We start from the raw sequence: 18,209 nt of genomic DNA on the forward strand, positions 1-18,209 counted from the left end.
GAGTTGCTGGGGCTGTTTGATTGTAGTTCTGCTCTTGTCTCGTTCTTGCTTGGGACAGGCTCTTTTCTGCGCATTCCTGGACTTTGCGGTACTGCTGTTGGCGCTCTGTATCCCAATCTTCTATCTCTTGAACCGCTTCAGGTGACACAGTTCCCATCTCAAAGTCTACAGGTAACTTGCCAGGTCTTGCTCGCATCAAGTAAGCAGGGCTGCAGTTGGTCGAGTTTACTGGGATATGGTTATACAGGTCTACCAGATCTGGTAACTTCTCTGGCCATTGGTTTCTTTCTTCCAGAGGTAGGGTCTTGAGCATATCAATAACCACATGGTTCATCTTCTCGCACAACGAGTTCATTCATTCGCCAGTTGACATATCTCTTGCAGAGCTTGCCTTGGTAGGTGAACAGTCGTCCCCTCTCCTTCCACAACTGCTGGGCTTCTTGTGGAGCGTCTGGACCGAGATGGGTCTCAGCTTGCGCTAGCTTTTCTTTGACCAATCACATGGCTGGGTCACCGTTCTGTGTCTCTTCCCAATTATGGTGGAGTAATGGGTTGACCGAGACCTCGTGCTGGCTCGAGCGCTTCACTCCTACAGCATGCTCACACTGGGAAACACCTTGGTGATGGAAAGCCGGTAACTCTATCTCTTCGAGTTCATCCAGGTCTTCTCCAGACTCGGGTAAGTGAGGCATTCTGGACAGTGCATCAGCATTGTTATTCTTCTTGCCAGCCCGGTACTTGATGGTAAAGTCAAAGTTAGACAGCCGGGCCATCCATCGCTGCTCCAACGCACCTAACTTGGCTGTTGCCAGATGTGTCAACGGGTTGTTGTCCGTGAAGATGGTGAACTTGGCCGATGCCAGATAGTGCTTGAAGCGTTCAGTCACTGCCCAAACAATAGCGAGGAACTCCAGCTTGAAGGAACGGTAGTTTTCTGGATTCCTTTCTGTGGGACGAAGCTTCCTACTGGCTAAGCTATCATCTTCTCCCGGCCTCCCTGCACCTGGGACAGAACTGCTCCCAGTCCCACGTTGCTGGCGTCTGTGTACAGTACAAACAGCTGGCTGTAGTCACGGTAGGCCAGAATTTCTTCTCCCGTGAGAGCCCCTTTCAGCCGGACAAAAGATGTTTCTATTTGACTGTTCCATTCAAATGGAGGGCTTTGCTTCTTAGCCTTCTTTGGCTGGCCCACCAGGAGATCTTGAAGAGGCGCTGCTATCTTGGTGAAACCATCAATGAACCTTCGGTAGTAGCCCACCAGCCCAAGGAACTGCCGCACCTCCTTTACCGTCGTGGGTCTTGGCCAGTCCTTGATTATGGTTACTTTCTCCGGATCAGGTGCCACACCTTCTGCGCTGACCACATGACCCAGGTACTGTACTTTTGGCTTCAAGAGGTGACATTTGGACAGCTTTATCTTCAGGCCATACTCCGACAAGGACTCAAACACTTCTGCTAAGTGCCTCAGGTGGTCTTCGTAGGTCTTGGAGTAGACTATGTCGTCATCCAGGTACAATAGCACGGTTTCAAAGTTGTGATGTTCCAAGCAGCACTCCATCAATCTCTGAAATGTCCCTGGGGCATTGCAGAGCCCGAACGGCATACAATTGAACTCGCAGAGACCCATTGGTGTCGTGAATGCAGTCTTCTCCTTGTCCGGCTCTGCCACGAGAACCTGCCAATACCCACTGGTGAGATCCAGGGTGGAGAAATAATTAGCTGATTTTAAGGCTGTTAGTGACTCTTCTATTCTGGGTAGTGGATAAGCATCTTTATGTGTAATGCGGTTAATTTGTCTGTAATCTACGCACATTCTCATTGTACCATCTTTTTTCTTTACGAGCACTAGTGGAGCTGCCCAGGGGCTACAACTATCTCTGATAACCCCAGCCTCCTTCATCTTCCGTAACATTTCTTTGGCACGCTGATACTGTGCTGGGGGTACAGGGCGGTATCTCTCTTTAATGGGATGATGATCACCCGTGGGGATTTGATGTTTAACCCCTTTTACCTGCCCAAAATCTAGGGGGTGTTTGCTGAAGACCCGCTCGTACTCCTGTACCACCCGGTAAACCCCATGCTTTTGGTGTGAGGGGGTGGAGTCGGTGCCCACATGTAATTTTTGGCACCAGTCTTCCAGCTGTCCCTTGGAGCCATTGTCTTCCGCCTGGTCGGACGGGATCAAGGGTTCCACTGCTTTGATGGTATTGTTACTGACAGTGTACAGTTTTGCTACAGTGGCGTACCGGGGCAATTTGGCTTCCTCCTCCCCACAATTCAGGACACGGACGGGCACTCTTCCCTTGCGAACGTCTGCTACCCCTCTTGCTATCAGGACTCCAGGCCTGCTGTCTGAATACACCGGTTCTACCCAGGCCTGGTAATCTTGACCCTTGAGGCCTATTGCTGCCCGACACCATATCAACATTTCACTTTTGGGGGGAATTGCAATGGGGAGGGGGTCACTTACCCTCACACTGCCAATTTCTCCTCCGGCCAGCTCTACCTGCTGCCTCCTCATCAGGGCTCTGATCTCCCTCTGTAGGGCACGCTGCTGCCCGGAGCTGGCACCTTCAGACGCCTGCTGCAACAAAACTATCACTTCGGCAAGACAATTTTCCATCACATTTGTACCAATGGTTAGCAGTGGGTTAGATTCTTTGCGATCAATATCCACAATTATCATCCCCTGACATGGCAATTCTACCCGCCCCACTTTAATGGTTACTTCCTTGTACCCAATTTGAGGCAAGGGCTGACCATTACTGGCCACAATTGTTAAATCATCATCTGGGCCATGGTCAATGTCTGAATCAGCCCAATATCTTTTGTACAGTTTATAAGGGATGGTTGTTACCTGGAACCCCGTATCCAGGAGGGCATTCAACGGGATCCCATCCAGCACCATAGAAAGGACCGATCGTCCTCCCACATACTTGCTGCGGCTGGGGGTTGAGCCGGGCTTCCTTACACCTGGGGGTTGGCTCCTGGCCCCAGGCTCGACCCATTTAAAGAACAGTGTCTTGCAATGTGGCCCGCCTGGCTGCAGCGGCGGCAGATCGGTTGTCCCGTTGAATCATACCGGTCTGTATCTTTTTCTCGGGTCGGCGGAATCCTCCTCTGTCGCATCCATGGGACATCATCTGGACTGGAGGCCAACTCGATTCTTGCAGGCGATGAGGTCACTTGTAGAGACTGCACGGTCTTGGCAAGGGCAGCTACAGTCTTGGTCAGCTCCTGGACCTGCTGTCTGAGCTATGCAGCGGGATCCTTAGCCAGAGTCTGCGCCTCAGCCCCTGCAGCAGCTCGTGTTGCAGGCACCACCCCTGGGTACGTGCTAGCAAGAGGCTGGAGGGGTACTGGGTCATTCGGTGTAGATTCTCACAGTACCCAAATGGCCTGGTCCTTAAACTTTGCAAAGTCCAGAGCAGGGTTCTGCAGGACCATGATACGCAGCTGTGTCCTGTGGGCATCTGACAGGAGCCCCTCTATGAACTGCTCAGTTAGGAGTTTGTCTTCTTCACGTACACTCTCTTGGTCCACCTGTTTAATTGCTGTCAGGGCCTCCTGCAAGTTTAAGGCATAGTCCCTTATGCTGTCTGTGGCCCGTTGTTTGCACCCAAAGAATCTCATCTTTATTTCTGCTGCGGTGCGGGTGTCAAAAGTACTCTTTAACTTGGCCAGTATCTGGGTTGCTGTCCCTTTATCTGTATCAGGCCAGGACTTCACTTCACGCTGGGCCGTGCCGGCTAGCTGCCCCATTAATATGCCCACCTTCTGGCTCTCAGTCAGCGGATACACTCGAAACAAGCTGTGCAGCCTTTCTCTGAAGTCGCTCAGGGTATGTGACTCCCCGGAGTACTGCGGCAGCCATTCTGCTCCTGGGATGTACTGCATTGTGATCGGCATTACCGGCGCTACAGCGGGGGTTGGGGCGACGGCGACTGGGATTACATAGGCCGGTGCTGCTGCGTCTTGGGCTACCACAGCCACCTGCTCTCCCTCTGTGTCGGACATCTTCCTCCCCCTTAGTGAACCTCACCAGGCTCCGTTCACTTTTCAAAATTTCTTCCGAGTAGCGCGGGGTTAACAGCGCTCTGCTCTGATGGCGCGCTCCCTTCGCGCTCTTGTTCGGGCACGCCCCCCTTCTTCCTGCGCTCAGTGAGGCTAATGGCGGCGGCAGTTTTCAAACAGCAACACAGTCTTTTAGGCACAGTTTCTGCAGGCGCACAGTACCCGGTGGGACCGGGCACGAAATCCTGTTCGTGACGCCAAAATTGACTCGCCCACCCCAGGGCTATGGGACACCCGGTGCCGGGCCGGACTAGTCCGGGGTAGTCAGTGGTGGCGGGGCCCGACTCCGTGGCCCTGGTGGGTGTCAGTTAAATATGGCTGGTGACTTGGGGTTTGTGTTTGTGACGCCACCTGTGGTATGCGGCTATTAAGCCGCCGCTGCTGTGTGAGGCCTCCGGGGTGATGATATGGCAGCAATGGTGGTACTGCTCCCCACAGGTTGAGCGGTGCCCCGGGGACACTGTTGGTGCTTGTGAGAGTCTATGGTGTTGTGTGGCAAACACGGTGCAGGGCCGACAGGCATGAAAGAAACAGGCACAAACAACAGTCTCTTTACCTTCTCCTCTTTTACTCCACAAACGGTTAGTCCTGGGAGACCGTTACAGGTGGTAGAGGGCTCCGGCCGGCCTGGAAGTAACTGAGCTGTCGTTTTGGCCAGATGAGTATGAGGCCTACTCCTGTTCTTTTCCCTTGCTGTGATAGAACCCTGCTCTCTGGATTTAGCAATGGCCCTCTTGCTGCTGGGACCGGTAGTACGTCCCTTTCCCTCTGTGGTAGGCTACACAAGCCCTCTCTGGTGCTTCTCTGCTGGAGTCCACACCGAGCCCTGATGATGCAGCTGTACCTTCAGGTTGTTTATGGGCCATGTGCTTGCAGCTCTCCTGCCCTTCGGATTCGGCTACCAGGGAGTATTTTAGGCCCTGGTGGCCACAGACTCCGATGTCCGAGTCTCTTCTGTGCCTCTCTGCTCCTCCTGCCTCACTGGGCCAAGCTGCTCCAGCTCTAGGCCCCAGTTCCACAGGACAGCACTACTCTGCGTCTGCTTCCTATCACTTCTCTCTACAGACTGAACACTAACCCCTCCCTCAGGCCAGACTTAATGAATGCTCCCTGGAACTCCAGGTTCAGAGCTCCCCCTGCTGGTCTGAGGGAGAACTGCGTTGGATGTTAAACTTACTGGCCAATAGACCTCCCAATTACCTCCAGGCTCAGCATCAACCCTTTGGAGGGGCAATGCTGTTGTGGCGACCAGGTCCTGGGGCGCCACAGGTACGCTCACTAGCGATATCGATAGCGATATCGCAGCGTGTAAAGTGCCCTTTAGGCTATGTTCAGATGCAGCATTTTTGCAGCATTTTTTTATGCAAATTAAAAGCTGCTTTTTATAGTGCCAACAAAAGCTATGAGATTTCAGAAATCCTATGCTCACATTTATTTTCTTTACCTGACCGAATTTGAGAACTTCAGCATTTTAAAATCTGCAGCATGTCAATTTCCCTGTCCCCTCTTAGGTGAATGCACACGTTGCAGATGAGGTGAGATTAAAACTGCGTAAAAACATCATCTGAAAACCCAACTTGTTTAAGCTGCCTGCAGTGTTATGTGGTGACCATTGGCTTTCTTTAGGTGGTATACTTTTAGATGAGTGCTTTGGCACCACACACACTTTACTCCATTTATATACTTTTCCTACAACTATGCACTAATCTAGGAACTTGTGTAAAACAGAGGTATTCACACACTGGAACATAGTCAGAGCCCATTGGAGGATGGTTGACAACAAAACGATCAGAACCTGGTCCACAGTCAGAGCCAGCAAGCTGCCATGTTGGATTGACAGCTAGGGCATAGGTCAGCAAAAATGGAGAAAAGCTCCAACAGCACCAAAAACTGAATATGTCTGCTGTGAAGCGAATTGCCATTCAAGGATACCTCTGACAGCAAAAGATTAACCTGCGCCACACGTATTCTATACTGCGTGTGCTTTGAGAAATATACAATTATTAATACTTTAAGGTTAATGTATATCTGTTCTAATGTGCCTATATTTTATTTTCATAGGGATATCAAACCGGATAATATACTCCTTGATGAGCAAGGTAAGATGGACTTATATACTTATAGTACAAATCGTTTGTTGACATAAAATATGATATATTTCGTTTTTATAGAGCGATTCAAATATATACACAATCCAGAAAACAAAGTCTATGAAAGAAATGTATATTGTATATTACTTTTTTTTGGAGGAGAAAAGATTGGGTTAAGGGCAGATGACTGATATGCAGGCACATAAAATAGGTCCAGAAATATGTGGACAGTGACCGAATCTTCGTGATGTCAGCTCTGCATGCTGCTATTTTTTATTTAACATGAAACAACTGAGGTTCAATTGAAGTGTAAACCTTGAGGCTTAATTAAAGGGGTTGAAGAAAAATATTCTGTGAATCGTTTCGAAACTGCAGCCATTTTTCAACAAAGCCTCCTCACTCAGTGGCTCAAAAGTAATTGGACGAATTAATTTACTCCTCCATGCTTTCATCTTTCCATCATTCTGGTATGAGTTGACTTTAGTTTCATCTGTCCAAATAATGCTTTTCCAGAACTGGGCTGGATTTTTTAGAATTGTTTTGGCAAACTGTAATCTGGCCTTTCTTTTTTTAACGCTGATTAATGGTTTGCACCTTGTGATGAACCCTCTGTATTTGCTTTCATAAAGAATTCACTGTTTGGTAGATTTGAACACTAAAACACCTACTTCCTTCCTGGAGAGTGTTCTTCACTTTGGTGGATCTTATGAATTGGTTTCTTTTCACCAAGGAAAGGATTCTACGATCATCCAACACTGTTCTCTTCCATGGATGTCTAGGCCTTTTTCAGATCCTAAAATATTTTGTTTTTTTGTCCAGAATGTACCAAACTCTTGATTTGGCCACTTCTGCTCACTCTGATGAATTTCTTTTTTTTTTTTTTGTCTAATGATGGCTTGTTTCTCTTCCATTGAGAGCTCCTATGACTGACTACATGTTGTTGGTTTACAGCAACAGCTTCCAATTGCCACACCTGGAATCAGCCCCAGACTTTTTACCTGCTTAACTGATGATGCATTAATAAGGGAATAGCCCATGCTGCCCATTAAAGAGCTTTTAATATAACTATCCAGTTACTTTTGGTCCCTTAAAAAAAATTGTAAAAAAAAAGCTGTAATTCCTAAACCCTTACTCCAATTATGATGTGAATACCCTCAATTTAAGGCCCGTTTCACACGTCAGTGAAAAACACAGACGTTTTTCACTAGCGTGTAAAACACGCACATGTCCCTGCGTGTGCCGTGAATCACGGCACACGTGGGTTGTCTAAGTGCAATTCGGGCTCCGTTCTCTGTGGCCCGTGATTGCACTTAGAAATCAACTCACCTGCGCCCGCTCCCGCTCTCCATGGTGCTGATCGCTCCCGCGATGCAGCATCCGGCCGGCGCTGACCCCCGCAGCAGCTGCTTCCGGGTCGGCTGTGTCGTGCATCATTAAGATGCGCGACAGTAATCAGCCGGCTTAGAAGCAGCAAGCTGCACGGGCTGCAGAGAGCACGGCTGAAGCCGGGTGAGTTAAAATGTTTATTATTTTAAATGCACGTTTTTTTCTGGCACGTGTTTCATGGACCACACCACTGCATGGTCCGTGGGACATCGGTGATGCCAGAAAAAAATGGACATGTCTCCGTGCGGCAATCACGCACACGCGGGTACGCCGCACGGAGACACGTGCAGTGAAAAATCACTGACGTGTGAGCAGACCCATTCATTATAATGGGTCTGCGTATGTCAGTGATTCTGGTACGTTTAAGTGTGAAAAGGGGCCTAAAGCTGAGAGTCTACACTTTAAGCCCATATTGATTATATAACTGCATCTTGAATATGTTTTGTTTAATAGCTAAAATGCAAAAACGTGTGTCACTGTCCAAATATTTCTGGACCTAACTGTATTGTATGCATCCGACTTCATTCGTCTGGGGAATATATTTAGTATGACTTTGAAAACATGCTATACATGTTAATGCCTGAACTTTATGTTAAGCTACCTTAAATAATTGCAGTAACCATGTATTTAAAAAGAAAAAAAAATATTTTTAACTTTTGCCAAACTTATTGTAGGTGCAAATTTTTTAGTTTGGTTTTTAGGAACACTGCAATAAAATAAATTGGGGGATTTGATGAGAAAATATGACAGCTCTAATAAAGGTTTTAAAAGATGTGTACAAAAAGTGCATTACTAGGAAGAGTCATAAAATGCCCCAGTTTTATGAAAGATTTGCTAAGAGTATAAAGTCAGTTTCACAAATCCAAATTACCTGTTCTTAGCAGAGACTGCAATGTTATGAATGACTACAGCTCTCCTGATCAAAAACATAACTGCCTCAAAATGAATATGTGGCCATTGAGTTCAGAACACAGGTCAGAACACAGAGCATTGCAGCAATCAATTTATGAAATTGCAACACAAGATATGTACAGTGTGGTTTCTGTCAGCAGTAGAGCTGGTTGAACTCGCAAAAAAATTATAAAAAATCTGGATCCGCTCCGGAATCCGGTACCCATATAAGTCTATGGGGACCAGAATCCGGAGATTAAAAACATTGGTGGAAGGGATGGGCAGGTGGGAACATGTGAGGTGTACTCACCATGGCTGTGTCATGGCAGCAAGCTACTTCCAGGTTACGCATTCCCTTCTGGAGCCGACAATTAACCCTCATTGAATATTCATTGCTTTGCCTGCCCACCGGCACGTGTAATTGGTTGCAATTAGACACGCCCCCACCCTGAGTGCCAGCGTGTCAGCTGACTGTAACCAATCACAGGGGTGCCAGGATGGCCGATGGGCGGGGAAAGCAGTGCAAGTCTCTGCGGGTCAGTATGCTAGTATAAAAATAAATGACATGACCTCACCTGGCACGACCTGCCGCTCTCCAAACATGAGCGTGCAGGTACATAGAAACACATGCAGCCGACCGACTCCTGTCAGAAGAGTGTGCGGCTATGGCAGGTGGTGTAATGCGAGACTTGTGCGAGTCTGACATGACATCACCTGATACGGCCTGCCACAGTTCGAACATGAGCATGCAGGTACATAGAAACACATGCGGCCGATTCGCTCCTGTCAGAAGAGCGTACGGCTGTGTCGGGTGATGCGATGTCTGACTCATGCGAGTCTGGCGTAACATCCCCTGGCATGGCCTGTCAAGCTCCAAAAATGAGCATGCAGCTCCATAGAAAGACAACGGCCGACCCACTCCTGTTAGGAGAGGCTGTGCCGGGTGCTGCGATGTGAGAGTCGCGTGAGTCCCTTGTAAGTGTCACTCTGGCGTAACAGAAACCGCATGCGGCTTTTTTATTTAATTGAAATAAATAATTAAAAAAAAAAAAAGACGTGCAGTCCCCCCCCAATTTTGATACCCAGCCAAGATAAAGCCAGATCAGGGCTGGTATTCTCAGCCCGCAGCCACCCGGTATTGCCGCATCCATTAGTTGTGACAATCCTGGTGCTTTATCAGCTCTAACTATTGCCCTAGTGCGGTGGCAATCGGGGTAATAGCAGGCGTTAATAACAGTGCACAGCTGCTACTAATTCCTAGGTTAGTGATGTCACAGGCGTCTATGAGACACTGGCATCATTAACCTGTAAATAAAAGTAAATAATTACAAACAGAGAAAAAATCCTTTATTTGGAATAAACAAACACCCCTCCAGGTCCAGCATAATCCAAACGGGGTCCCATGCCGCTTCCAACAGTGCTACATCTCACAGCGAGTGGCCATAGAACAAGACTGCCAGCTGTGAGTGCAGACAATAACTGAGCCTCGATGAGCAATAACTGCAGGCAGACACTGTTACAGGCTGGGGGTGCGTCTGACTGCAACCAATCACAGATGACAGGGCGGCCAGTGGGTGGGGAAAGCATGGACAGCTGTGTGCATGCGATGAGCCTATTGCGCAGTACAGGAGGAATGAATGCGCGACCCAAAAGCAGTTTGCCGCCATGACACCAAGTCTCCGTAAGTATGAAACGCTCGCTTATTTTTTGCTTTCTTTATTTTCCCTTTAATTTCCCCAGTGCTTAATCTGAATCGTACAGCCGGAATGCCAGGCCTGGGTCCGGCACCCGGGCATCTTTGAAACCGCGCGGATCTGGACTTTTACAGTCCGGGTCCACTCAGACCTACTGTACAATTTCACAATTGACCATTTTGTTTTTCAAAATAAAAATAAAAAGGTTGAAAATTCCGCTGTGCATAATAATTTGGAACATGCATTTTGAGCGCATTTTGAGTGTTTATTATTTTTACAAATATACTGTTTTCATAGGCAGTTTGATCAAATGCATTTCAATTATACTCAAATAGTAGATGACTGGAAAATAATAATGACTGCAATACAAAAAGTTAATTTAGGAAAATATGAAAAAATATTTTTTGCACAATAATTTGGAACACAGTGTAGACAATTCTTTTACTTTGCATTAGAAAATTATTACATTTTACTGACCTACAAACTTTTATTTGACCTGTAAGGGTACTTTCACACTTGCGTTCGTTGCAATCCACTGCTTTGGAAAACAGCGCAAGCCGTTAATGGCTTGCGCTGTTACCCATAGACTTGTATGGATGACGGATTGCGACAAATGTGTCTGCATTGCATCCGCCGCGTGACGGATCAGTGGTGGAACGACTGACCGTTGGGCGGCAGGAACGCAGCATGTAGCGTTTTTTTGAGCGGCGGAATCCCTTTTTTCACTGCACATGCTCAGCTCTTAAGCCAGCTTTACACCTTACAATTAGGTGTGCAATCTCGTTTGCGATGTGACACGCCCAGGTCGCATATGCGATTTAATGAGATCGCACGTAGGTCGTTCATTTGCTGTCACACGTGCGTTAGTAGTCTATGTTAAATTGATCAATTTTGTGTGCGATCCTTTAGATCATGTGTTCTGTGATGTATGCATTGGGCACCCTTCTTTTTTTTTTTTACTTATTGACTTGCCAAGCGTGTGTAATGTGTAGGGATCCGTTTTTACTATGTCATCTGTCATTCAGCTCTGCTACATGGCCGCTGACAGCAGACACAGACAGCCATGTAGCAGAGCTGAATGGCAGATGACAGCAGACACAGAAAGAGCCGCATGGTCAGAATGAACTCGGGTTAACTTCACCCGACTTCATTGTCATGCTGCGGCTCTGTCTGTGTCGCGTCCTGATTAGCGGTCACCCGTGAAGGACTCACCGGTGACCGCTAAACTCCTGAGCAACTGAATTGAGCAGCCCTCTCTCATATGCTTACTGATCCCCGATCCCCGGCGCGGCGCTGTACGGCATTCACACTGCTCTTTAATAAAAAGTAAATCCTGGATGGTCCAGCATCGCTTCCAGCTCTGCTGCATGGAGGTGACCGTAGCTACAGAATACACCGCCGCTCCTGTCACCTCCACGCAGCAACTGAAGACAGCCATGCAATCAGCTGAGCTGTCACTGAGGTTACCCACGGCCACTGCTGTATCCAGTGACAGCGGGTAACCTCATTGACAGCTCAGCTGATCGCACTATTCCCTTCATTAGCTGCGTGGAGCTGACAGGAGCGGCGGTGTATTCTGCAGCTCCGGTCACCTTCATGCAGCAGAGCTGGAAGCGACGCTGGATCATCCAGGATTACGCCGGACATGGAGGGCTTTTTCGGGCTTATTAAAGTGGTGAACGAGGGTATATGTTTGTGTTTTTTATTTCTAATAAAGGATTTTTTCGGGTGTGTGTGTTTATTTACTGTCACTTACAGATTAATCATGGAAGGTATCTCGGGGAGACGCCTGACATGATTAATCTAGGAGTTATTGGCAGCTATGAGCTGCCAATAACTCCTTATTACCCCGATTTGCCAAAGCACCGAGGCAAATCGGGAAGAGCCAGGTAAACTGTCGCATCTAATGTATGCGGCAATTCTGGGCGGCTGCTGGCTGATATTGTTAGGCTGGGGGGCGCCCCATAACGTGGAGCTCCCCATCCTGAGAATACCAACCTTCAGCCGTATGGCTTTATCTTGCTGGTTTTAAAATTGGGGGAGACCCGCACGCCGTTTTTTTTTAATTATTTAATTATTTATTTCACTGCACAGTATAGACACGCCCACCGGCTGCTGTGATTGGGAGCAGTGAGACACCTGTCACTCAGCGTGGGGGCGTGTCTCACTGCAACCAATCATAGGCACCGGTGGGTGGGGAAAGCAGGGAATACGAGATTGTTTAATGAGCGGCCAGCTTTTTCAAAATAGTAAATGCCGCCGGAGCAGTGTGAATGCCGTGCAGCGCCGCGCCGGTGATCGGGTATCGGTGAGTATGAGAGAGGAGGTAAGATGGATAGACTGACATGGACAGAGAGAGAGGGACAGAGATAGTGACCGACTGACAGAGATTAGTGAATGACAGACATTGTGAGGCGCTTCAGAACGCAGCTTTTCAGCTGCGCTCCGAAGCGGACCTTTTTTAAGCTGCGGTGCAGAGCGCACACCTGAGCACATAGCCTCAGACATCAAAATCGTATGAGGGATGTCACACGTTTCAATTGACTAGGTTCGTACAACAAAACGTCCAATGTATGAGGAATAAACGACACGGTCACCCAGCGGCCGGCTTTTGAGTGTGATCAGCTGATCGCCCGACTTTTGAGTGCGATCAGCTGATTGGCCGGCAGCTGGCTTTTGTGAGCAATCATCTGATCGTTTGGCGGTCGGCTTTTGAGAGCGATCAGCTGATCGCCCGGCTTTTGAGAGCGATCAGCTAATCGCCCGGCGGTTGGCTTTTGAGAGCGATCAGCTGATCGGACGGCTTTTGTGAAAGATCAGCTGATCACCCGGCGGCTGGCTTTTGTGGGTGATCAGCTGATCGTTCACAATAGCCTGCTGCCGGTAAAACAGTAAAAAAAAACTCAAAAAAACAAAGGATCGTTGTTTTGCAGCATTAGTTACATCAGTTGTGCCACTATCTGCAACGCATCCGTTGCATCAGTCACACAACGGATTGTGACGGATGCCGCACAATGCAAGTGTGAAAGTATCTTAACAAGTGTCTGCAAACAGACAGTCCACATGAACTGTTACTAACAAAGCTGAAGTTACCATATTTTGAAGGAAATTTTGCAAATTTCAGAATGTCACAAAGATGTGTGTCGGTGGCGCTAACCTATAAGGTTGGGGTTACATGGTAGATTTCATTCAGGTCTATGTAAGGGCTGCAGAAACAGCTTGTCTTTCCAGTAGCCAGCTGTCAATCTGCCCAAATACTACGTCCCCAGATAAGGTGCATTGTGTTCATAAAGCTTGCTTTATATTGCATGACTGCATCATATTACACTATCAGCCACGGGGATTGGATTTGAACAAATCTCATCCAAATGATGTAGAATTTTTCTTCATGGACATTAACCTTCAGTTCAAAGTTTTCACCCTTGCAATGTAGAGGTATAAAATCTGTGATTAGATTAGCATCAAATCCAACACAAAGTCCAATTGTTGGTATACTGCTATAAAAAAAAATAAAAAAATAATTAGCCTAGTAGAGTTTGCTTTCCTGTACAGAGGGAACTACCTATATGACTGACAGATGCTAAAGATGTATATGCCAAATTGAAGCCGTTATGCTATAGTAAAGATAGATTTCTACACTACAGTCTGAATACACACACATAACAGAAAAGCAGACAGCAGTATTAGATTTATCAAGCTTGCATACTCACATTCAGCCCAGGCAACCTTTTTTTTATCCTGTTTGCAATTTATTTTGACGTGACTTTCAGATATCTGCTTTCCTTCCACAGAAACAATGGGTAAAATAGTAGATTCAGACTAGGCTGTCACCTGTAGTAAATGTTAGTATAGTTTATGAATGGACCTGGAGCTTGAGGTGGAGCCATGAGGGAATAGTAGAGAAGTGAATGTTTTCATTTTTGGCCTCCTCTAGTGTTTATAAGAGTCCAATGGACCCATAATAAAAGTCCAATAAGGAGTTGCTTTAAAGAAAGCCTGTCAATCATTCTAAACTGCCCAAACCACAGTAAATTTGAACCAGAGATTGGCTGCACAATTACAGTTTGAAGAGCCAGCCAGGAGGGAGAGACCTGCTGAATTCGATGAGATCCATAATTACACACGTAGAATAGACCTGTCATTCAACCAGAGTGGTGCAAAAATATGCAGGACTAGTCCAGTCTTTCCTATGGTTCCTGGCAAGGTAAAATACTGGGCTCAGTTTATCATTGCATTTGCGCATGTCTTTTTTCAACATTGGATCGTTTTCTGCCTTTTTTAAGTCTATTTAATTATGTTTGCCTGTGTCTGCATTTGTGCAGGGTTTAGGGTATTCAAATATTTTCACCTATTTTCAAAAAGTTTCAAAATTTGTTATAAATTTACTCCAGTCCACCCCTTCCCCTTCCAGAGTAATTTTATTTAATTCCATACTCTACACACTACACAGGATATGTCTGACATAACAGCATCCTAAAATGCCATTTATAATCTCTTGATTCTTTCGCATCCTTGCAAACTATTATCAGTTATTCCCTAGTGTTATGGTGAGGAGATCACTGACATTCCTATAAATATCCCATTCAAGGGTAAACTCCTTCCGCATCCAGGGAAAGAGGCAAGCCAAAGGCTTTGAACTACTACCCCAAGAGTGTAGGAGGAAAAACCAGGTAACCCCCAAAAGTAGATCACAAGAGTGGTTGGAAACTAATAGGTGGCAACCCCCTGACTATATATACACAACTAGAAATAGTGGTGGAGCGTGCCTACTCTACCTAAATGCCTCATCACCGCTTAAGAAACTAGCTAGCCTCAAAGATGAAGAATGGAATCCTAACTTGTCTCAGAGCGACTCCAAAGGGATAGTTAAAGCCCCCAACATATATTGATGATGATATAAGAAGCAAACAATACACAGTTGGTTAGGGATAGACTTGAGCAAAGAGAGGCCCTGCTAACTAAGACACAAAAAGATAGATCACTGTTTACTGCCAGCAAAAACCCTAAAATAACCCAACTCCTGATGATCAAAATTCCCTTAGGACCACATGATCCTCTACCCACTACATTAGGGAACTCTTATGCAAGGCACCAGACAGGATTAGCATCCAAAAGAGGTTCTCACAAAAAATGCCTTAGTAGCAACTGCCATAAGCAGAAAAATATTCAATGTCCAAGAGGACTAATAGTGAACAGTACATTGAAGTGGTATACTAAATACAACAAATTAAATCTGCAAAAGAATGGGAAAAAGCCTTCTGGATTTTCAGCAATGTCCTTTTGTTAAAGATTATCAGTGGGAACACAATGGAACATAAACGCATATTTGAGCAAAAAACTCAAAACAATGTTCAGACAGAGAGAAAAAACTCACCTATGCGTTTTTTCTCTGAGAATGAACACTTTCCATTGTATTTCAAAACTAATTGAAGCAGAATCAAAATAATCAAGGCACACAAAAGAAAAATGCATGAAAACCATTCAGTCACAGGAAAGAAGACAAAGTACTTATTCCAGGCTCCAAAGGCGAGATCAGAATGACTAGGAAAAAAGGTAAAAATTGCATCCACATAAGTAGACAAACTGCAGCAGACAACACTGGCGATCTCCAAGAGAAAAAGACAAGCTGGACCACACTGGTGAAGTGTCCAGCGGGTCACAGGCACATCGCTGACATGACATGAAGACCTGGTGTTCAAGACATGTTCACTGGAGCAAAACTGACACAGAAAACAATATCACCGACATCAGCTTGAGGCAGAATCTCTTCCTTTAAAAACCAAGTGCTGGACGTGATTGGTCAACTCGGATTATAGCCAAGGCCCGCACCTGTCTCACTGACAAGCAAAGAACCTGACTCACGTCCAGCAATGATCACTAGAGGGATAAAAGAAACATCCTCAGGAAGAATCTTAACTAGAGATGAGCGAACCGGTCCCGGTTCGGCTCGAGTTCGGCTCGTCGAACGTTCGACGAACCGAACTCGAACTGCATAGGAAACAATGGCAGGCAATCACAAACACATAAAAACACCTAGAAAACACCCTCAAAGGTGTCCAAAAGGTGACAAACAACTCACAACACAAACACATGAGAAAGTGACAAGGACATACAGTTAGGTCCAGAAATATTTGGACAGTGACACAATTTTCGCGAGTTGGGCTCTGCATGCCACCACATTGGATTTGAAATGAAACCTCTACAACAGAATTCAAGTGCAGATTGTAACGTTTAATTTGAAGGTTTGAACAAAAATATCTGATAGAAATTGTAGGAATTGTACACATTTCTTTACAAACACTCCACATTTTAGGAGGTCAAAAGTAATTGGACAAATAAACCAAACCCAAACAAAATATTTTTATTTTCAATATTTTGTTGCGAATCCTTTGGAGGCAATCACTGCCTTAAGTCTGGAACCCATGGACATCACCAAACGCTGGGTTTCCTCCTTCTTAATGCTTTGCCAGGCCTTTACAGCCGCAGCCTTCAGGTCTTGCTTGTTTGTGGGTCTTTCCGTCTTAAGTCTGGATTTGAGCAAGTGAAATGCATGCTCAATTGGGTTAAGATCTGGTGATTGACTTGGCCATTGCAGAATTTTCCACTTTTTTGCACTCATGAACTCCTGGGTAGCTTTGGCTGTATGCTTGGGGTCATTGTCCATCTGTACTATGAAGCGCCGTCCGATCAACTTTGCGGCATTTGGCTGAATCTGGGCTGAAAGTATATCCCGGTACACTTCAGAATTCATCCGGCTACTCTTGTCTGCTGTTATGTCATCAATAAACACAAGTGACCCAGTGCCATTGAAAGCCATGCATGCCCATGCCATCACGTTGCCTCCACCATGTTTTACAGAGGATGTGGTGTGCCTTGGATCATGTGCCGTTCCCTTTCTTCTCCAAACTTTTTTCTTCCCATCATTCTGGTACAGGTTGATCTTTGTCTCATCTGTCCATAGAATACTTTTCCAGAACTGAGCTGGCTTCATGAGGTGTTTTTCAGCAAATTTAACTCTGGCCTGTCTATTTTTGGAATTTATGAATGGTTTGCATCTAGATGTGAACCCTTTGTATTTACTTTCATGGAGTCTTCTCTTTACTGTTGACTTAGAGACAGATACACCTACTTCACTGAGAGTGTTCTGGACTTCAGTTGATGTTGTGAACGGGTTCTTCTTCACCAAAGAAAGTATGCGGCGATCATCCACCACTGTTGTCATCCGTAGACGCCCAGGCCTTTTTGAGTTCCCAAGCTCACCAGTCAATTCCTTTTTTCTCAGAATGTACCCGACTGTTGATTTTGCTACTCCAAGCATGTCTGCTATCTCTCTGATGGATTTTTTCGTTTTTTTTCAGCCTCAGGATGTTCTGCTTCACCTCAATTGAGAGTTCCTTAGACCGCATGTTGTCTGGTCACAGCAACAGCTTCCAAATGCAAAACCACACACCTGTAATCAACCCCAGACCTTTTAACTACTTCATTGATTACAGGTTAACGAGGGAGACGCCTTCAGAGTTAATTGCAGCCCTTAGAGTCCCTTGTCCAATTACTTTTGGTCCCTTGAAAAAGAGGAGGCTATGCATTACAGAGCTATGATTCCTAAACCCTTTCTCCGATTTGGATGTGAAAACTCTCATATTGCAGCTGGGAGTGTGCACTTTCAGCCCATATTATATATATAATTGTATTTCTGAACATGTTTTTGTAAACAGCTGAAATAACAAAACTTGTGTCACTGTCCAAATATTTCTGGACCTAACTGTATACTCATGCGAAAACAAAAGAGCTGGACAAGGAAAAAGAGGAGGACACACAGATATAGGCATGGCACGCCCTTCTAAAATCATATAAAACACCGCAAGGTGACTCCAAGCGGAGTCTCCCTTTTTTCCAAAAATTGGGCCCCACACACACCCACCCATTCAGTGGCAGCACTTGTGCCCTAGTTGTACACTTCACAGCTAGATTTGCATCAAGCACATTCAAAAATACGCCATAATTAACCGTCCCCAGGATGACACCGGGGTAGGTAGCAAAGTCTTTCCTGATCCCAGCTCTGTTCATCTTGGCT

The 18,209-nt window shown here is 46.1% G+C and overlaps 1 protein-coding gene across 1 annotated transcript in view; it reads left to right on the forward strand.

The window, feature by feature from the left end:
* Positions 1-18,209, forward strand: part of STK32A (serine/threonine kinase 32A) — a 374,739-nt gene that overhangs the window by 241,825 nt on the left and 114,705 nt on the right. The window contains exon 6 of the mRNA XM_075342342.1: positions 6,136-6,173. Coding sequence (XP_075198457.1) covers positions 6,136-6,173 — 38 coding nt within the window. The remainder of the gene's footprint in view (positions 1-6,135; positions 6,174-18,209) is intronic.

The sequence above is a fragment of the Anomaloglossus baeobatrachus genome, chromosome 4, assembly GCF_048569485.1.
Source record: "Anomaloglossus baeobatrachus isolate aAnoBae1 chromosome 4, aAnoBae1.hap1, whole genome shotgun sequence".
In the NCBI taxonomy this organism is placed as follows: Eukaryota; Metazoa; Chordata; class Amphibia; order Anura; family Aromobatidae; genus Anomaloglossus; species Anomaloglossus baeobatrachus.